The sequence below is a fragment of the Nelusetta ayraudi genome, unplaced genomic scaffold, assembly GCF_046127955.1.
Source record: "Nelusetta ayraudi isolate G7.1 ecotype Tasmania unplaced genomic scaffold, CSIRO-AGI_Nayr_v1 ptg000004l, whole genome shotgun sequence".
NCBI classification, from domain to species: Eukaryota; Metazoa; Chordata; class Actinopteri; order Tetraodontiformes; family Monacanthidae; genus Nelusetta; species Nelusetta ayraudi.
The window spans coordinates 9732939-9753389 of NW_027466054.1; the positions used below are offsets into that span (position 1 = coordinate 9732939).

At 46.4% G+C, this 20451-nt stretch overlaps 3 protein-coding genes across 3 annotated transcripts; 2 read left to right on the top strand and 1 right to left on the bottom strand.

Moving 5' to 3' along the window:
• Positions 1 to 353: 353 nt before the first annotated feature.
• Positions 354 to 7003, bottom strand: eif3ba (eukaryotic translation initiation factor 3, subunit Ba). Its single transcript, XM_076033444.1, has 19 exons — positions 6790 to 7003; positions 5749 to 5941; positions 5536 to 5655; positions 5390 to 5447; positions 5130 to 5258; positions 4894 to 5051; positions 4375 to 4506; positions 4199 to 4265; positions 4065 to 4111; positions 3754 to 3964; positions 3600 to 3672; positions 3397 to 3519; positions 3240 to 3318; positions 3003 to 3141; positions 2777 to 2902; positions 1668 to 1745; positions 1148 to 1256; positions 945 to 1057; positions 354 to 857 (listed from the first exon to the last, which is right to left on the bottom strand). The coding sequence occupies exons 1-18, from the start codon at positions 6887 to 6889 to the stop codon at positions 957 to 959; spliced, it is 2043 nt and encodes a 680-aa protein (XP_075889559.1). The 5' UTR covers positions 6890 to 7003; the 3' UTR covers positions 354 to 857; positions 945 to 956.
• Positions 7004 to 7150: 147 nt separating this feature from the next.
• brat1 (BRCA1-associated ATM activator 1) lies at positions 7151 to 14409 on the top strand. Its single transcript, XM_076033431.1, has 12 exons — positions 7151 to 7711; positions 8846 to 8994; positions 9069 to 9216; positions 9311 to 9716; positions 10169 to 10279; positions 10389 to 10468; positions 10553 to 10656; positions 10736 to 10916; positions 11004 to 11077; positions 11443 to 11527; positions 11652 to 11905; positions 13312 to 14409. The coding sequence occupies exons 1-12, from the start codon at positions 7549 to 7551 to the stop codon at positions 14155 to 14157; spliced, it is 2601 nt and encodes an 866-aa protein (XP_075889546.1). The 5' UTR covers positions 7151 to 7548; the 3' UTR covers positions 14158 to 14409.
• A 650-nt stretch (positions 14410 to 15059) lies between these two features.
• Positions 15060 to 20205, top strand: LOC142893161 (GRB2-related adapter protein-like). Its single transcript, XM_076033456.1, has 5 exons — positions 15060 to 15926; positions 16019 to 16116; positions 16591 to 16710; positions 19112 to 19406; positions 19512 to 20205. Exons 1-5 carry the CDS (start codon positions 15849 to 15851, stop codon positions 19689 to 19691), a joined length of 771 nt encoding a protein of 256 aa, XP_075889571.1. The 5' UTR covers positions 15060 to 15848; the 3' UTR covers positions 19692 to 20205.
• Positions 20206 to 20451: the final 246 nt, after the last annotated feature.

Sequence of the window (20451 nt, forward strand, 5' to 3'; positions counted from 1 at the left end):
AGATGGTCTATGATTGGTCGAGATACAAATCGCTCGCCCAGGGACTCTGCTCAGAATCTGCACGCTGAAGTGAGTGCTCCTCTGCGTTTACTTCAAACCTCAGCCCGGTGTAAGAGATATCACCACAGATTATAGACTAGGAGAAAACATTCTGTCATCACCCTGGACGACTTTAAGAGAGCAATCCTCACACACAACCATTAAAAAAGCATTTCTAAGCATCACAATTCTAGGCCTGTGGCAAAGGCAGTGAGGAAGTGGCGTCGTAGCCTAAAACCTTTTCAACGGAATTGTAGTTTCTATTCTGATTAGGACAAATGATGCGTGACAAAAAAGGAAACAGACAGTTTGGATTGTGTTTAAACATTTATTTAAAGTTATTCCCACTGCGCACCCCCTCCCAGGGTAAAAGTCGAGTCTGAAAGGAGGAGGATACAGGCCACTGTAGTGCCCCATCGTCACATGTATTATCAAGGCGACTTGATGTGTCTCAACAGTCCTGTCCCGTGATGGTATGGCACTTTGTGCTGCCCTGTGATAAGATGCTAACATGTTGACGTCGCTTCAGAAACAACCCCGAGCAGAGAAATCCGCTGAGAGACGGGACTGTGAGCAGAGAGTGAGAATGTCCAATTACCAATTTTTCTTTTTGTTCAAGGCAGTTTTCCTATATATTAAGTTCAGAAGAGAAAATAAATGGGGCAGATGATATTTGTCAGAGCTGTTGATCCGCAAGGCGTGCTTGGATGATGACACTCAAGGTGATAGTGGGCGAATCTAAAGATTCGCAGCGTGGTCCTTGTCCACCAATCAGTGACGGAGCTCCTCCCTCCTCCTTCCACTCAAGCACGGATGGTCTGAAAACAGAAGAGCAGTGGCGTCAACTACATGAAAGAGGTGGACGACCAGCGACATTTGCAAATCGACATTTGATAAGATCTCACCTGCGTAGCGGACTACAGATCTCCAAGTGGAATGATTTCTTCGTTGATAAAAAACTCGATGGTCTCCTCCTCCCAGTCTTCCACGTTGCTGTCCAGTTCGTCCGTGTCCACTCCTGTAGGGGCAGGATGACATCAGTCATTTCATGTAGTTACAGAGGGAAGGACAGCAGCAGGGAGCAAAGGTTTGGGAGGGATGCTCTCACCTGCTCTTAGCTCAAGACGGGCGCTCTTCTGTTCCTGGTAGTTCTGCTGAGCCGTCTCCCTGTAGCGACGGTAGTCCTCCATCATGGCCCTTCGCTTGTCCACCAGCTCCTACTCACACACACACACACACACACACACACACACACACACACACACACACACACACACACACACACACACACACACACACACACACACACACACACACACACACACACACACACACACACACACACACACACACACACACACACACACACACACACAAAAAACAGAACATTAAAAAAAAAATCTGTTGACTAAAAAGGAAAATGTTTGGGACAGTGGAGATTTACACTTTGTTATGGGGTAAAATAAACTAAAATGAAAAGATGAACTCAGGAGCAGAACCAGTTGGTGCCTTCACTAAAAAGTAGAGCTGTTAAACCTTTTCATGTGGTTGCGCACATCAGAGACAAGAAAAACTCGACATATTCACTGAAGAGACCAAAAAAAAGTTAATAAGAAAGCAAATCTAACCTTGGAAGCCTTGGACTGGCTCAGACGATCCTTCTGCTCAAAGATCTTGGAGTACTTCTTGAGGTCCTTCTTGATCATCTGAGAGAAGCAGAGGGAAAAGACACTATAAATCACGTTCTGCTGCCACAGCCAAACAGCAATGACGGGTATCAATCAACAATGATAAATCTCTCTTGTATGGCAACAGCTTATAAGGGCGCGGCCCCACAGCACAGCCTCGCCACGGTACGGTTGTAGAGCGGCCCCACTGGCTGCTACACGGTTGTAGGGGGTGCCGTTTTGGTACCTCAAGTGCCCAGGGTCCAAGCGAGATGAGGCGAGTTGAGTGGTGACGTCGCGACAAGCAGGGCACTGGATTGGCTCAGTGTTTTCGTCGATTTTCCCTTTCGGAGCGGACACCGACGCCAACTCTTTCGACACAGAACTTCCGTGTTCGCGAGTGTGTTCAACCATATTCGCAAAAACGACGAGCGGCAAACGGCGAAGCACTCGGAACAAACCGAGTTGCTCCTGCGTGAGGCGCGTTAAGTTAGGGAATCCGAAGAGTCTTGAGACGAGGAAATACGGATTGGTCGAGAGGACGTGGCTCTTCGCCGCGAGGAAGCCTCGCAGCTATTTCAAGTAAGGAGGCGTGTTTACTGTCTGTTTGTTTTTAAATAAATGCTATTTCCCGTTGTATCGGTCTCGTGTTTACTTTTGGTGAAGATATAAAGGTTGAACTACACCTTTACTCTCCCAGAAAACGAAACCAGAAATTATAAATGTTGCCTGCATAAATGATCAACTGTGATTTCAGTGAGGGAAACTGTTCTTTCTTTAACAGAAAAGCGACCACAGACCGAGCAGCAGGTATGAAACAACTTCTACTTTGTCCATCGCTGCGCTGTCGTGTATCGCACAGAAATAATGCCGTCGAAAACATTGTCCCGCTTTACCGCGTCGACTCCGCCCATGGCCTCGTGGACCCGGGGCTGTGGGGACACAATCGAACCGTGGCAAGGCGAGGCGAGGCGCGGCGGTGCTATGGGGACGCGCCCTAAGTGGCGCAAACACACCAACCTATGGCAACTTTCAAAGACCACAGCTGGGTGAAAATCCTTGGTATATACCTTGATCTGGTCAACGCTGAGCAGGGTGGGGGGTCTGGGTCTCCACAGCAGCTGACAGAAGCGATCCTTGTTGTTCTTTTGAAGCAGGCGGCCCTGGAACGTCCACAGCCAATATGCGTTGTCCACCTAGCACACAGGGAATTTTTTTTTTTTTTTTATAGAAACATTAGTTAAAGAACAGTTAATCATTTAACAATGAATGCATTTTCAAAGGCAGTTTTTCTACCTTGTGGCTCCACCATGAAACAGAGGTGACGACGTAGCGACCGGTCGGGTCCCACTCCACGTCAGAGGCCATGTAGTGCTCAGCAATGTTCATCAAGGTGCAGTCTGACGTGTCAACGAAGGCGAGAGCTCCGTTCATGCTGCAAAGAAAAGTGACAATTAAAAGGATGCCAAAACCCCCCCCCAAAAAAACAAAAACCACCAGCCAGAGCTGAGAAGTCACAGGGATCCAACTGACCTCCTAAGTCCGGCCAGCACCAGGAACTGTCCCTGAGGGCTCCAGAAGATGCTGTTGGCCTGCTGCTTGTCAAACATCTCTGCAGAAAGAAGCAAAAACCTGCGTTACAGTGCGTCTCTGAGGCATTTCAGAGGATTCCACATGTATTTTTCCTTACTTATGAGCTCGATCTTTCCGTTGTTTTTGACGTGGTAGAAGGAGGCGCTGATCCTGGGAGACTCTCCGTGAAGAACGGCAAACTTGCTGCCGTTGGGTTCCCACGCAAACGCTATGATGCTTTCTGGAATGGGAACAACTGAAGATCAGACTTTTGTCTCTCGCTGGGATTCAGTCTTTTGTGTATTTTAGCACAGTTCTTACCCTTCATCTCGACCACATCCACAGGAACCTGCTTCTCCCTCATTCGGAAGATTTCAAAGTTGGTGACCACACCCTGAAATGGATTTGTGAATGATTAAATACCCCTTCACATTATTGACACTGATGTCTTCACTCTTTCACTCCACTTGCATACCTGTGTTCCCTTTGGAGTCCTGTCCACTTTGACGCAGAGGTAGTCTCCGTTCCTCTGCCAGTGCAGTTTGCAGTCGACGACGTTGAAGAGGTTCCGGACGCGGATCTCCTGACGGGAGGGCATCTGCATCAGAGTCACTCTGGCTGGGATGTCTTTGTCCTCTGGTACCCAGAATGCTATGATGTTGTCACCAGGAGACCAGGAGAAGTCCCTGAGGAGACAGGTTGGAACTTAATAACTGTGTTCTGAGACTTTTTAAAGTTTAATACAGTAAACGCAATCATTCACAGACTGTTGTTAACGCCACTTACTTGATGCCAGTTATTTTGAGACTCTTCTTGTCCAGCAAACCCATGGACTGAAAAGAGTAGAGGCACAGCTTTACTACATGAAGTCATTAGAACACCTTGAAATCAATTCACCACCGTTTGGTGATTTTTCTTACAGGAGTCTCGTAGATACTGAGCGTGTCTGTGGTCATCCTGGCAAAGAACTTCCCGTCATGGCTCCACCTGAGAAGAAAAACATTTCCAATAAGAATAAGCACAAAACTTTAAACCAAGTAGAAGTAACGGAATATCTGATTGCGCGAGTGGTTGAAAAAGAAAGAGGAGTACTGACTTGAAAATGGGCCAGTGTGCCGAGCTTTCGCAGTGAAAACCTCTCTTCTTCTGTCCAGTCAGAATGTCCCAGATGATGATGGCCTGGGGGTCCTCCTTAGTGTCCAATAAGGGGCTGAAGGTCACAACATACCTGGAAGGAAACACAGCCAACAACACAGACAGCTTTAGATTCCAAATACAAACTATGAAACACATGATTACAATCTGACCAAACTCAACTGCAATTTTATATATTAATAATAGAGGAATGATAATAGAAGACAGACTTTTAAAAAAATTCTAAAAGTTCAGTTTACCAACATTTAATCTGACGTGTCTAACGCGCGATTGGAGCCTAACAATGTACCATTACTTCTTTTTTTTGATAGATTCCTCAAGGAAGTTCCACACAAAAAAAACCCCCACAAACTTTGCTAAGTGAGTAACAACATCCCCAGCGAGGTCTTAGTTCCACCCTCACTATCTGCCACAGTCGCCGTATTGCTGCCTCATTTCTAACCAGGAGAAAGCTGCTCACCTCTCGCAGGGTGAGAAGTCGATGAGTGACACACCCAAGTGGCTGAACCTCTGGATTTGCTTGAATTTCTCGCCACCCCATAGCGCAATGCCACGTTGATGGAAGGTTGCCAAGTAAGTGCCCTTAGGAGACCAGCGCACGTACGTCTCGGTCCAACGCTGCAAAGAAACACAAGGTTATCATGTTAAGAGCAGACTTGCGAGCTGGAGCATCTCACCGAGTGACCCACTGCTCACCGCTCGCTCTTCAGATGTGATTGGGTCCTTAGCGTCGTTATTGAAAATGGCCGTCCTCTCTCCTGCTTCGTAGATCACACTGTACTGGTCCCGACAGTCTGCGTCCTCAATCCAGTGGCGCATATTTCCCTGCGTGGAGCGGCGTAAAGGGTTAGTCAGCAGAGCTTTCACAGAACAACACAAGGGAAAATGTAGAATGTAGAATTTCAACTTAAAACGTGCAAAGATGACTTTAATAGCAAACAAAATTATACACTCACAAAATCTTTGAAAGGCTGCTTCTCTGGAGTTTCCCATTCATCGCTGATATTCATGTACCTGATTGAAAAAAGATAAATAAATACATATTTAGTTTCTCCAACAAATGCGCCGCTCATGCATTTTTCACTGGATGTTTCCGACTCACTTGTCGAAATCTGTGAAGAGGTTGACCCTGAACGTGTGCTGCTTGTCGAGTTTGTAACCATCTCCATTCTTCACGGCTTCAAGGGCTTGAGTGGGAGCAGCATATTCCAAGAATATGTACCTGGACAGTACATGGGGGCGTTTAAAATTATCATCACATCGGGCCAGGACATAACCACAACAGCATAACCGTAGAGGAGAGGGAGGTACTTACCCTTTGGTCATACCGTCACCTTCTGGATAGAACTCTGTGGTTATCTTGCCAAACTTGGAGAAAATCTTGTGGATTACATTTTTGAGTTTCTCCAAACGGTCAGGGCCCACCTGAGGGACGTTGTCCACCACCACCATGGAATCGATGCCGTCGGCCTCCTGAGGCTTCTCCTTCAGGACGTCTTCCAGGAGTTCTGCGTGCGGGAGGGACAAGGAGAGAATAAGTAACATTAGTCACTGGTCTCCGCATCTATATTATTGGCCAATTTTCCCAAGTCTTTCACCAAATAAAATTCTATAATTTCTGTGAAAGGTGAGCTGTAATTTTATCATAATGTAGCCTTGTAACTCCTCATTGGGACAGTTACAACACCAGTTTGGAGAATGGATGAAAAAATAGGCTCAGTTTCAGATTTACTGAAGAATGTTGCATTAATATTTAATTTCCTGACCAGTGAACATCCCGAATCTAGAGGATTTATAAACTATATGCAGGTAAATGGTCTACATATGCCATACATGTATAATACAACAAAATTGGAAATAAACAACTTGCAAGGTGAGCTTAAACGCTGGCTGCAGAGCAAACTAATGGAAACAGCAAAATGTCAGACAGATACACTGTACGAACAGTCCTGCAAATACGAGGGAACACTAGGCCTGAACACTACTCTGATGTGAAATCTAGCATGATAACCAGCTGCTAAGTACCTAATATGCACAACCAAGTAAAGTAACGATACACTGTTTCCAGTATAAGCGATGAGGCCGCGGTTGATAGTTATCTCAGTGGAGCAACAATGGGAGATGAGGGCGTGCGATAACGAACGTGTTAATAGTGCAATTAGATGCATATAGTTTTAATTCGCAGCAATGATAACTTACTTCGCAACACTGGTGTCTCACATCCCTCAATATGTCGCGTTATCTAGCTGCATACAGAAGTACCGCTGACCGCATCGTAATCCTCGGCTTCCTACGAGGGCTAGCTAGCCCGTTAGCAATAGGCCAGAAAGCCGGCTTCTTTCCTACTGCCGCTTACCCTCATCTTCAATATCATCCTCGAAGTCCTCCGGGTCGCTGAAAGAGGGCTCTTCCTCCTCATACTGTAGGTCGTCCACCATATCCACCGTGTCTTGCATTTATCAGGGATGTGAGACGGATTTCTCGCTACAAGTGAGCAGAATCCCGAAAAATTAAGGTGCTGGTGGTCCTCGGCCGGCGCGGCAGCATGTGCGATTCGGTGAAAATGGACGGCAGGCAGGCGGAAGCGCTACGCCGGAAGTCGTTTGCAGGAAGTGATGCAAAAACGGCTAAACTGTAAAGTTGTAGATTATAGGGATCGCCACTGTAAGGTTTCGACTCCAGTCTACATATTTACAGCTCTGTTAAACGTTGCATTCTCGCTTGTTCCGACCCCGCAATTTTCCCGCGAGAGTCGATGTGCTGCCAAACTAGACATTTTACTGAGAACAGGGCGAGGACAGACCGATGTTAAAATACAATGGCGTTCAGTGTGATGGGTGAAATATAAATCTTAATAATAATTTACTTGTTATAACATTTTAAACGAAGAAATGCAGAAGGTGGGGATGTGGCGGTAACAGATACAGACCTGAGGGGGGCAGTAATGAAACTGAGATGATGCACATTGGCGTGAAACCCCAAGGAAGAACAAGAAGTAACGACACTTTTGTATCGTGGTCTTATGTTAGTCAGACTAACATCACTGAGACGAATATTGGCTCGTTTTTCTAAACCACGTGTGCGTCGCAAACCAGTTGACTAGTAACCCTTAATTATGCATCCGGGGGGCTCATTATCGCACATTAGCCCCATGGACGAGGAGTGCGTGCTCTTGTTGCCCCGTGTGTGTGAGCTGCTGTCGAATAGTGGCAAGTCTCTGCCTGATGACACCAGTCTGGAGAAGCTGCTGGACTGGTTCACAGGACTCACCAAAGCTGGTGAGTATTCACGACAGTCACCTGTCAGCTTCTTTGGTTCTCTTCAATAGTAAAAACCAGGTGATGGTGATATTCATCATGGTCTCCACTGACAAGTCCATTCCTTTGTAGCCATGCAAACGTAACTTTGTATCACTGCTTCACAGAATATTGAACCATGAAAAAAAAAAAAAATAAAGATTGGCTTGCTTTTTAGTATTTTAATTACATATAGGTTATTAGGGTACTGGGTCACATTACATGGACGTTCATGAAAGGCCATACTTACTTTTTAAAAATATTAGAAGACCTCAAACTTTAGTCAAAAACTTTTCCTAATTTAAAAAGGAGCCGTGGGGGACCCACCAGAAAGGGTGAGCTATACCTGGGCCCATACTAACGAATAATCAGAGTCATTTGAGTTAGTGAATTTGAACTGCTGGGAGGAGGAGGGTGTTAAGCAGCAGAGTCAAACCCATCGAACAACACATTCCATCCATTTGCGTTTGACCACCCCTGTTCTCCAGAACCTGGGTGCCTCCCACTGCTGTTCTGACCAGAGAATGTGATGAGGCCTTTGCACACCTTTCCACCCTTGCGTGTTGCTTTGTTATCGGGGCTCCCCCAGTTTCATCCTGTAGATGTCTTTTGCCCTTTTAATCTCCTCTTGGCCCCTCCCTCACCTGACCTTATTTTTTTTTTTTTTAATGTTTTGTTTGGGGCTCACCTAGGCTTAGTTGTTGGAGAACTGCTGCGCCTTTGTTGTCGGAAAAGTGCTTCCCATACAGAAGCTGACATAGTCCATGGCGTAGTATTTTACACTGCAGCATTTCCCAGTCTACTGTGCTGAAGTAATACCCCAGAGCCTTGCTGGTCTCCTCAAGCTTAATGGGTGAATAACTGTGGCCGTCGCTAATGTTTGCATACAGATCCGGATGTTTTGTTGTTATTTTGTTGTAGCAGTCGACATATAGGCCGGATGAGGGGAGAGTGGAGGACAGAGAAGCGTAATTACAGTCATCAGAGATGACGAGGACATACGTTATCAACAGCAACGTCCTTTCACCCTGAACTGTTCTTTTGTTCTCCTGTCCACTCTCACTGGCTGGAAGCAGTTGTATCAGACTTGTCATCTCCGCCTCCGTTTCGATACAGGTTGCTCTCTGCTGGATGTTTGTCCCTGTCTCCTTGACTTCATATCGTCTGTGGTGAACAAGACGTCGTCGGACCCCGGTGTCCTGTCCTTTGCTCTCAAACTCACTGGCCTTCTGGCTGCCTCTGACGAGGCCTTCACAAGGCTTCAGGTGGAGTTAGTTACACTCTACTCCTCTACCAAGTCAAGATTATTGAATTAACTTGTGACGTCTCCCCCTTACAGGAACGCTCACTTCTGGACTCGGCCTTTAGCCTTCAGCGCTGGCAGCAAGCAGGGCTGTGGGAGGATCCTTGTCTCAGGATTGGTTGGATCCATGGCCTGAAGAATTTAATGCAGCACCATAAGGCTCTTGAGTTCTTTGTGAAATCTGGTGATTAATCAAATGAATTATTTACTATTGCCGCCTTTTTGCATAAGATTTTTTTTTTATTGTCCTTATTAAGTGAAATCTGTTTTCTTTCCAGATATCACAAAGCCACTCCTGCAACTCCAGACAGACCCAAGTCTCTTTGTTGCATCTGCAGCCAATCAGATGCTTGCTCACATCCTGGTCTTCTCTCAGTCGGTATCCGCCACCGGATGCAACGGTGTGGATGACCAAGGTGACGGAAGAGAGCTCCCTTCCACCCACCGTGACGTCGCAGTGGCTGTCTCCGAGTATCTGAAGCAGTGCCTGGTCCCTGGAGATGGCGCACACCTCCATCAGACTGTACAGAACCTCAAACTGCTGGCCTTGCTTCTAGCCCAGGTCCGGCCTCCTCTCCGGGACGAGTTATTCCAGACAGCAGCAGGCTCTCTGGAGGACCTGGCGACAGCGGGCTACAGTCAGCTCACGCTGCCTCTGATGGATGTCATCATGGCGGCATACAGGTACTCAGGCTGTCAAGCAAGTGACTTTTAGAAAAAGGGATGAAGTGTCTAGTCTTCAAGGTTGAGTTAAAGCAACTGGTTTTTAGTCGTTTCAAGACTTCTCTCCTCTCATTGTTAAGGCTTCTTCAATTCTGAAAATCTGGATAAAGAGGAGAATCTGCAATCAAATGTAAAGTCAATGTGACAAAAATATGGATTTCCAGAAAACACAAAGAAATGCACTAAACACCATATCAGTTTGAAAGAAGCTGTTAGTGAAATTCAAGTGCAGTAATTCACCTCTTTGTCAGGAGTCTTTGGAATTGCAAGATTGGGTTTCATAACTTTCCTTCAGCTGTACTCGTTTGCTTTTTGACCCAATGTAAAAGTGTGTAATTACCATTGCCTTAATCAGTTTGCTGTATTACTACTACAATAACCATTGATCAAGTGTTTTTCTCCTGCACCTCCAGCCCAGAAGTCCCTGACCAACATGTGGCCCGCCTGCTCTCATCCATGTTGAGCACTAAAAAGCCCTGTGACCGCGTTCAGGCGGCAGCCTCCTTACTCCGGCATGGGCATCGGTAAGCGCCTGTCTGTCACTGCAGCCCACAAACTTCCCTGCATGACGGGTCCTCACCCCTCCCAGAACAAACACACTGCATCAACTTACTTTTCTGTGTGTCTGTGCAGTGATGCCGTCCACACGGCCCAGGCTGTGAAAGCTCTTCTGTTACCTCTCGACATAGTAACCGGTCAGACTCTTATGACAGGTAAAACTCACAGCTGCACACAGTGGAGAAATATAGAGAACAAAAGTTCAATTCCGTGAGAATTTTTATTTGTTTTCCGTGCAGAAGATGATCAACGGCTTTCCATGGCGGATCAGCTGAAGAGTAAAAGCACATGTGTCTTCCTCATCTATGTCTGTCTGACAAACGCGCCACAGATTACACTCATGGTGAGCAGAGCATGTCATTCATTTGCTTGTTAAGACTCATATATTGCACACTAAAACGCTGTCTCTGTTTTCCCATCAGCCCTCAGACATCCTTCCCTGTCCCCCAGGTCATATTGTCACAGCGGTTCTGTCAGTTCTAAAGCTCGCCAGTGGCATGTCGCCCCCCGCTGGTTCCGGAGAGCTGTCCAGACACATTGTGCGCTGTGGCAGAGTTCAGAAATGTGCTCTGGAGGCTCTGATCGCTCTCGGCAGCAGTCCGGGTAAATATGTGCGGCAACTATAAACAGTCAAAGCAGCGGAGGAAAGGCCAGAGTGGGATTCTTTGTGCTTTACTTTGTGTCTTTCAGTGGCAAAGGAGAAGACGGCTGATGTGTTCACTGTGCTGATACAGTATCTGGATAATCCCGACACCGACCCCACTGTAAGTTGTGCCTTTCACGTTGGTATATGCAACTTGTCTGACAAAACTTGACATGTACAATTTGTTCAAGCCATTATTCTGCAACTGACTTATGCTGAATTGAATAGCTGTGATTTATAGACATGCACATAGACAAACACTAAAGATGATTTAAAAAAAAAAATGTTGTGGTCTCAGATTGGCGTCTCTTGGATAGACGTGTTGATCAGTGTGTTATCAGCAATAATTTAAAATGCATGAAAACTTATGTATTAAGGGGATAACAATAATAAAGATGATCTTCCTTTTTATCTGTCTTTTTTATTTTTATGAGATATTCTAGATAGATATTTTATACATCTTTTTTCTATTCTGCTGTCTTTTAGGTGCTCCACAAGTGCTACCAGGCTCTAGTAAAGTGGATCAGCTTGTGTGCAGACGTCTCCTCTGAAACACAGCAGCTCAGACAAGGTGCGCAACACCAGCCCGCATCTACATCACACCTGAACCCCACACACTGACTCAGTCATTCTGTGTTCTGCAAAGCACCCAGCTGATCTGGTGTCTGTGTCTCCCCCCTTCCTCACCCACTCAGATATTGCTCCCGTGGTCAGAAAGCGTGCGTGCGACGTGCGCTGGGAGGTGAGAGATTCCACCTTGGAGTTTGTGGGACGACTGGCCGAGGGCTGTGACGTGTCCCGGGCTCTGCTGGACGCCTGCTGTACCACTCCTCTCCTGAGGGAGGCGCTCCAGGACACAGAGAGCTATGTCAGAGCCAGCGCCATTTCCGCTCTGGCGAAGACACTTGCACAGGGCTGGCAGCAGGGGGCAGCACTGAGTCAGGAGGAGGTAGGTTCAGATTGGGCCGTCTCTGCGTTAGTTTTGTCATCTTTTTCTCATGTTCTTCCAAACAAGTGTTTTAACTTTTTAGTGTTTTGTGTGTTTTTTGTTCTATTCTTAATGTGGCAAGAACCCTTTTAACATGAAACGCATAACTTAGAAAGAAAACAAACCCCTTTACTTCACAAATGTTATGCCCCTTATTTGTCTTTGATATCCTCAGACCAGCTTTATTTTATTTTTTGCCGTGTATAACTTATTTATTTTAGCCAAGTTTGACTGTTTAAGTTCTACAGATACAAAATTCTATGTGCCGCTGCTGCTGCTTCTCCACATCAACTCTTTCCTTGTTACTACATCGTAAACAAGAAGCAACAAGTCACATCAAGTCAATCATTAAAGTTGATTGCAGCACTAGCGAGAATTTGAGGGTGCGATTAAACAACAAGAAACCACTGGAGTCGTGCAAACGAAAAGGGGAAAGTCCTTGGTCGTCTTCATGTTTGTTTGTTTTTTTAATATGTTTATTAAATTTTCAAGAGATAAAACAGAACATACATAAACAAAAAAACTCAAAAAAAGCTCACATAACTACTCATATTCAAATTTGCACAGGTGCGAGACTCTGGAGTCATCCCATAAAAATAAGATAAGGACGTAGGATAAAGTATACACTGCTGTGCGTGCATGATTCATTCACATGTTCAGAAAGAGGTACACAGAAACAAAAATGCATCAACTAAATAATATGTTATTAGCCACACATAGCCTTTTCAGTTATGATAGAAACCCTCTTGCAAAAATGGTAGAGATATTCAAACCAAGGTATGCCATAAAGGGTTCCCATGTTTTATGAAAAACATCATCTTTGCTGTGCAATTTACATGTCAGATAGTCTAGAGCAACATATTGGAGTACCACTCTTTGCCATTGAACCTTAGATGGAGCTTTTTCCATTATCCAGTATAAAAGGAAAGACTTTCTAGCAAATAAAGCAAGTGTTGGATGGAGTTTTCTTTTAAATTTGTCAGTGATGGATCGGTCAGATATGCCAAGTAGTCGATGCAAGGGGTTGTTATTACTGTTAATAAGTAGAATCTTACTAATTTCCTGCCCAATGACCCACCAGAACTGCTGTACTTTTCTACAGTGTCACAGACAATGTGTAAGACCTACCAATCTCTATTTTACACTTGGGGCACAGTGGAGATGAATTAGGGTTGGAATTGTGACCTTGAGAGGGAGATATACTGTATGGGCCCTGTGCAGGCGCTTTAGTTGCATTGCTCTCACTCGATTGCGCACACTCAACATGGCCGTCTTCATGTTTAAACTCAGCCCTGTGTGTGTGCAGATCCTCCGACTGTCGTAACCCAGACCAGCTACAAGCTAAATTATCTCCTGCGTCTTTGCAGGGTGAGATAGTGACTCTGCTGCTTGAGATTCTCACCCAGGACAGCGAGGGATTCCCCAGGCGAGCGGTCCTACGCTACTTCATCGCCTGGTTCTCCTCAGGCCCCCTCCATCGCTCGTCCTCCTCGCTGCTGACGCGGTGCGTGCGCCGTGCGCTCTCGCACGTCTGCGCAGACCTAGACTGGGAGGTGAAGGTCCACACTCTGGAGCTGGCCGAGCTGCTCCTCGACAAGGCCCTCTCGGGTCACCGGGACCACAGGAGGAGCCCGCCGCACCCTTACGCCGTGCTCCCCCAGCAGACCTGCGCCCTCCACACCCACGGCGACGGCGATGGGGTGCAGCCGGATTTGGCGGCAGCGCTGGGCGAACTGGTGGAGCAGGGGGCCGTCCAGGCGCTGCTGTGCGGCCTGGTCGACTGCGACCGGCCCGTGGCTCTGAAGGCCTGCCGCCTGCTGACCGTGCTCAGAAAGACGCTCTGTCTGCCGTCCCAGGCGTCAAACATCGCTGCCGGGGTGTCATGTGACCTGCCCGTCTCAGGGTGGGGGCGGGAGATCAGGAGGATTCTGGGCGAGGAACAAGGAGACGTCAGCGGAGGAGGCGACGCTGCCGAGGATGGTGGGAGTGAGCTCGGGGAGGGGGAGGGGGAGGTGACACGGCGCGGGAAGGTCGGGGTGTGCGAGGTCCTGGTGTCGCTGGGTTTGGACGAGAGGTTGGAGACCCTGAGCCAGAGCAGCGACCACGTCCACAACTCGCCCCTGTCTCTGCTGCAGGACATCCTGACAGGCAGCGGCGCTCACGGCCGCCCGGACGCACAGCTGGAAGAGGAGGTCGTCGTGGACTGTTACTGACACACACATGCACGCGCACGCGCACGCCTTCTGTCTGGGAACAACTCTCACAACTCCCCTCTGTTTGGATTTATACAGTACATGCATCCTGTGTATAGTGTGAAAATGTGTCACATTTGTTTGTAATCTGCCTTTAATGTGACATTTTTCTATTTTTCTACCCGTATGACTGCAAATGGTTGATTGTTTCAGCAACCCAGCCGTCAAGAGTGCTGATGTAAAATAAATAGCAGGATTTCTACTGAAGTAAAACACTGGAATGATGCAGGCGTTGCCTCCAGCAAAGGAAGTTGCTACACATCGCTGTATTTAGACAAAACTACAACTTTCACAGACCACGTAATAATAATAATAATAATAATAATAATATTAATATTATAATAATCAATTTTATTTAAAGGCGCCTTTCTGACACTCAAGGACACCGTACAGATCAACAATAAAATCACAAAAAAACAACCTGTAAAAAAGGTTAAAATCAAAGAGAGGAAGCAGTCCAAAAGAGATTTTTTTCGGTTTTGAAGGTGGATTTGAAAAGGCGAAGTGAGACCATGTTTCTGAGCCGTGGAGCAGAGCTTTCAGCAGCTCTAGTAGTCCTAAGACGGGCAGGAGGATCTTGAAATCCTCCTAACAGTTATAAAATAATTAATGAGTTTTCAAGAAAAAGTATTTTTTCCACAGTAATTCATTCTTCATTGTAATAATGGCAGTTAATTTCTAAGACCAAAAAGTGTTTTAGTTTTTCTAACTGAGTCTCTTTATTTTATTGTAAAGACTTTTTTAATGGGACGACACGGTGGTGCAGTGGTTAGCGCTGTTCGTTTGTTTGGGTTCTCTTCGGGTTCTCTTCGGGTTCTCCGGCTTCCTCCTTCAGTACAAAAACACACATGTGAGGTGAATTGGGTGAATTGCTCTGTGTGAGTGTGTGTGTGTGTGTGTGACTGTGGTTGTCTCTCTATGTGACCCTGTGGTGAACTGGTGACTTGTCCATGGTGTCACCCTGCCTTTGTTACTAGGTCTACTAGCCTCCAGAAGACCCCTGCAACCTTGAGTGCAGGAGTGTGGGTATAGAAAATGGACTTTTTAAATTGTATATATTGTTCTAATGTTTGTGAATGGTCCTGTGTGTGTCTGCCCACGTCTCCATGACTTACTTTTCAATGTGAGTGTCCTACTTGGCTAACTTCTGAAGTCTGAACTTGTGAGCTTTCCCTCCAAAACTCCTCCAAATCTCTAATTCTTGATTTTTACGTACGACAGAAGTGATGATGAACATTAAGCTCAAAAACATCCGCTTATAACCCCTAATGAGATTGAAAGACTCAACATCTTCAGCCGCTTTCTTTTCTGGTTTATTTTTACTCCTCCATCTATCCATCCCTTCCTCCCTGCGCTGATTTCCCTTGCGGACAGGCTCCATCAAAGCTCTGAGTGAGCAGACATCAGTCGGCGGCTCCACGTGTGCGCTCGCTCCTCGCTGCAGTCACATGGTAGAACGGGGACACACACGCGCTCAGAAAACTCTCCTCATTAACTAATGAGCAGGATGCCAGCGACCGCCTCCATGCACTCAGCGTGCTGATTATGTCATCCTGTGATGGAGTGCCTTCACCCCGCCGCGCTCCAATCACACAGCTGCACTCGCTCGTCTTCATTCATGAGGTAGAAGTTTCCTTCCTCCGGTGGTCAGCATGGAGGCCGTGGCTCTCTTCTCCTTCACAGCCTCCGAGGCGGACGAGATCAGCTTCCAGAGAGGGGACGTGATCAAGGTGAGTGTTCGGAATGCACGCAGTGATGGTGGTGGTTTCAACTGCATGTTGGAAAAAGTGACACAGGTCATTGTGTGTTTTGTTTTTCTCAGGTGACAGAAATGGACGACGACTCTTGTTGGCTCACAGCAGAGATTCAGGGAAAGCGAGGCTACGTGCCAGAGAACTACGTCTCCCTACTTCCTTATCCGTAAGAAATGTTATACTTTTATTCATATCATTGTCATCACCATTATTATTTAGTTAAAATTGGGGTTTCATTTGTTTATTCGACTTTGTTTACTCCCATTCAACATTTTGACTTTTGAATGGGTTGCTCAGTTTCCTAACAACAACAGATAGGACAGTTTTTTTCTGTCAGTCATTTGAAATATTTTGGGAGGTTACAAGTGTCCAAACTATTGGGTGTCTCAATTACGAAAGAAGCTCGTTCCAAGGCTGCGTTTCCCATGTTGGGAACCACTGCTCTACAGTGATTATAAACAGGCTGTGTTTATTCATATCAGGCCAATATGATAACAGACCTATTTTAAAATACATCACTCCAGAGCGTATTAGACATGGTTGTGTGTGTGTGTGTGTGTGTGTGTGTGTGTGTGTGTGTGTGTGTGTGTGTGTGTGTGTGTGTGTGTGCGTGTATACGTGTGTACTTGTGTGTGTGTAGGTGGTATGCTGGAGAGGTTTCCCGGCATGAAGCTGAGAAGCGTCTGCGTGGGCAGGAAGCCGGAGTGTTTCTTGTGAGGGAGAGTGAATCTGCACCAGGAGAATTCTCTGTCTCTGTCAGGTCAGTCAACACAACACACACACACACACACACACACACACACACACACACACACACACACACACACACGGCCATTAAAACACAAACAAACCAGAAAAAAACAAGCCGATGGCTGAACATCAAACTAACTTATGGTCCTCTGGTGTATAGACCCACACAGTAGAGGGATGCCCTGTTGTGTGATTTCACATTGAACTGCTTGTTTTGTCTCAGTGTGGGAAGCCTGCGGCGTCAGCTCCAAAGCTCAACTCGGTGCTCTTCAGTTTACACTTCAGCAATGACTGTTGCATGGAACATGTAGGCAGGATCACCCCCTTGGTGTTTACGGCCGGTTTGATCAATGAAGCAATAAAGATCGATTGAGTCAGGGTTCATTAGGTCAACAGAGATCGGCCTTACTATGCTGATGGGTCTATTTAAATATGTTCTGCACGAACCGATTGTGCTCAGAGTGCAACAGACTGTGATAATGTGTGTGTGTGTGTGTGTGTGTGTGTGCGCGTGTGTGTGTGTGTGTGTGTGTGTGTGTGTGTGTGTGTGTGTGTGGCAGAGTTGTAATCCGTGTCGCCAAATTGTCAAGGGACACATTTAATCATTGAGGGTGAATTAAACGTGTTCAATAATCAATGCCGTTACATAACGTTGCTCTCTAATTAAACGCAGGTACGTTATGCAATTGACACATGACGCAGGCGTGAACGTGCTGCACACACTGAGCACGTATAGCTGAGATGATTAAGGCACCGACATCTGTGTGCCTGCAGGGACCCTGAGAGCTGAGTGGTTTGTGCGAATTGCTCAAGCATGAGGTGCAGAGCTCAGGTCGACCATCGGAGGGCGACAGAGTGCCGGAAGAGTATGTAACGTTCAGAACGAGGTTAAGTGACTCATCAAAGAAGACACATTAAACGTTTGGCACAGCTTTGCTTCATCAAACAGCATCCCGTAAAAATCAGAAGGGAGTTTTATGGAACAGGAGAACTCGTCCTGACCTCTCGATTTACAATTCAGGTCAGCGTCTCAGCAAAACAAAAATATTTACTGCTTGACCCAGATTTAGGCTGATAACAAACTCAAATCTTGTTTTCAAGATGAGATATATGTGGAAAGTTGAGGTTGTAGCATTGAATTTCTCACTACTGTACATGTGCTGATTGCAGTGAGATGGAGGAGTCATTTTTGTTATAAGAACAGGAACCCCAAAAAGATAAATAAAATAAACAATAAGTTTGCAGAGCACAAATGGCATCAGTAGAATGTTGGAAAGACCACAAAAAGTAGTTGTTGCTGTCACTGTATTCGTTGTTGTGTTTTTATGTCCTCCAGGAAGCAGTTTACTTTCTTTTTTTAAATATAGGACAGACAGATGAAATTAGGTCTCTAATTAACCTAAATGCAAGTCTCGAGATTGCGGGAGGAAACTAGCATGATAAACCTTGTAACGAGGAAGATTCGGTCATCCTCAGGATCATGTTGCGTTTGCATTGCCTTTGTTCCCACAACATAGAACACCAACAACCAGAAGCTTCTCATTTCCTTTTTTCGCAGCTTCATCAGATGTTGCGTAGCCTTCACAGTTCACCAGTTAGGTCATTATGAAAGGTGTGTTTGGGAGGGACAACCTGATCAATTAAACATCAAACAGGAACATTGTGCAAGTTAATGAAAAAAAACAAACAATGCAAAAAAGTTTGGAGACACACCCGAACAAGCTGAGAAGTGCGGTCGGATCTCCCCCACAAACATCTGCACGTGTCCTGACACATAAAAAAATTCTGTCCCAAATCCTATTCCAGTCTTGCAACACTCCTGTTGTGTGGTGCTTCAATAAAGGTTGACATTTGACACTTCTGAGGGTGATGACAGGTGTTTAGTCACCACTTCTTCTTCATTTACTTTGCTAACTGTAAAAACATGACTTTTCATCACGCTCAAACCAAACGTACACCACCACACTAATCCTTTCATCCATTTTTGTGTCCACGCTGATCCTGGATTCAGGGTGGGTGGATGGGTGTGTGGAGGAGGTGGCATCTATCCCAGTTGTCTCAGGGCGAAGGCGGGGTCACATCCTGGACGAGCGGCCTGTTCAACGCGGGGTCAACACAGGGAGACAAACACCCATCCGCACTAATGTTGGAACCTTACAAACAATTCAAGGCTGCCAGTTAAACCTTTGAGGTTGGAGGAGCTGGAGGGAAGCTGCCAATGTAAACCAGACTCTGAAATATCCTGCGTCCTGCGGAATTGACCTCACGACCCTCTTTCCGTGCTAGAAACCCCGTCAATGCCTGATTAAAGTATGACACCGTGGGTCGGAACACGTAGCACGCTACAATACCATTTCATCGTACAACGTTTTGCCCGGCCCCAACTCCACTCTCGCTTCCTTGCATTGCAGCTATGGCGACAGGGTGGAGCACTTCCGGGTGCTGGAGGGTGGCGGGCAGTACAGCATCTGGGACGAGTCCTTCTGCTCGCTCAACCGGCTGGTGGACTACTACCGAAGCCACAGCATCGCCGTGGAGAAGGTGATCCGCCTCAGAGACCCTCCGCCGTCCCCTCGCCGGCCGCGCCCGCCCGCATGTAACCCGTACCCCAACCCTTACAGAAGCTGCTCCCAGGAGTCCCTCCCCTCGGCCCACCACCGCTCCCACAACCGGACGTCCTCCCGTCTGTTTGAAGCCGTGGTCGGGGTAAGGCGCAAACCTCTCTTACAGTCCGGCACTTTGCTCTGCTCTGCTCTGCTCTGTGTGACACCCCCTCTTAACACCCTTGTCTCCTTCTCTCCCACCTTGCAGAGGGCCCGCCTGGCTCACGCCCTCTGCGACTACGTGCCTGCGCAGAAGTCCCACCTCCACTTCCGCCGCGGCGACATCATCGACCTGCTGGACTGCTCTAGCTCATTGTGCTGGAGGGGGCGCTGCCGAGGCCGAGTGGGGATCTTCCCGCCGGAGTACGTGCAGCCGCTCTACCACTGATGGGGACGGCGAAGCCGCGTCTCCGTCTCTGCCTCTCAGGATATCGTGTTCCACACCTCTGTCATCCACTGATTGTGACCAGTCGTCAAACAGCGCTGATGTTCGGGGAAACGTTGAGGAGAAGTGTAATGCTGATTTTGCTGTTGGGACGTGATTTCACCCCCACCCCTTTCAGTATTTAAACTTTTATTCACTAATTATGATATCTGAATGCTCAAGCAGCTATACTGATGATCTGATGCCGTTTCTCACTCTTTTCTGTTGCTCCACGGCAGAATCAAAGCCAGAAATTTGATTTAAATAAACCTAAATCGTGACTTGTAATAAGAGTGTTCTTGCAGTCCTGCAAGGACCAGCTGACTGTTTCACTCCTCCGTCTGTACTGAGAATGTGTTCGTTTGAATGGCTCTGAAGGCCTGTCTGTTTTGTTTTGTTGTTGTTTTGTTATGTTTTCCGCACCCCCAAACTCCTCTTAAATGTTCACTCACGCTCCAAATAAAGTTATTCTATCCAATCAGAACTACTTGTCAGTGTTAAATGACTTTTATTAATTGTATTAAATACATTTAATAAACTTTATTTGAGATATCGCAAGAAAAAAACTTTTGATGCATCTGACTTTATCTATAATTCTTGAATAATTTTAATAATTTTCAGCAATTAACTATCAAAACAAATGTTTTGGTGTGTTAGTACTGATGCAGTAATCTGTCACATTTCTTTTCAAGATAATGATAAAATGTACTACAAGCAATATAAC

Excerpts from the sequence above, each read along its gene's own strand:
- brat1 (XM_076033431.1), top strand. The coding sequence starts at position 7,549 with ATGCATCCGGGGGGCTCATTATCGCACATTAGCCCCATGGACGAGGAG. Across the intron at positions 9,717-10,168 it reads GTCATCATGGCGGCATACAG|CCCAGAAGTCCCTGACCAAC; the intron begins GTACTCAGGCTG and ends CTGCACCTCCAG. Across the intron at positions 10,469-10,552 it reads CGGTCAGACTCTTATGACAG|AAGATGATCAACGGCTTTCC; the intron begins GTAAAACTCACA and ends TTTTCCGTGCAG.
- eif3ba (XM_076033444.1), bottom strand. The coding sequence starts at position 6,889 with ATGCAAGACACGGTGGATATGGTGGACGACCTACAGTATGAGGAGGAA. Across the intron at positions 5,942-6,789 it reads GGATGATATTGAAGATGAGG|AACTCCTGGAAGACGTCCTG; the intron begins GTAAGCGGCAGT and ends TCCCGCACGCAG. Across the intron at positions 3,142-3,239 it reads GTGCTGGCCGGACTTAGGAG|CATGAACGGAGCTCTCGCCT; the intron begins GTCAGTTGGATC and ends TTTTCTTTGCAG.
- LOC142893161 (XM_076033456.1), top strand. The coding sequence starts at position 15,849 with ATGGAGGCCGTGGCTCTCTTCTCCTTCACAGCCTCCGAGGCGGACGAG. Across the intron at positions 15,927-16,018 it reads AGAGAGGGGACGTGATCAAG|GTGACAGAAATGGACGACGA; the intron begins GTGAGTGTTCGG and ends TGTTTTTCTCAG. Across the intron at positions 16,711-19,111 it reads GAATTCTCTGTCTCTGTCAG|CTATGGCGACAGGGTGGAGC; the intron begins GTCAGTCAACAC and ends CTTGCATTGCAG.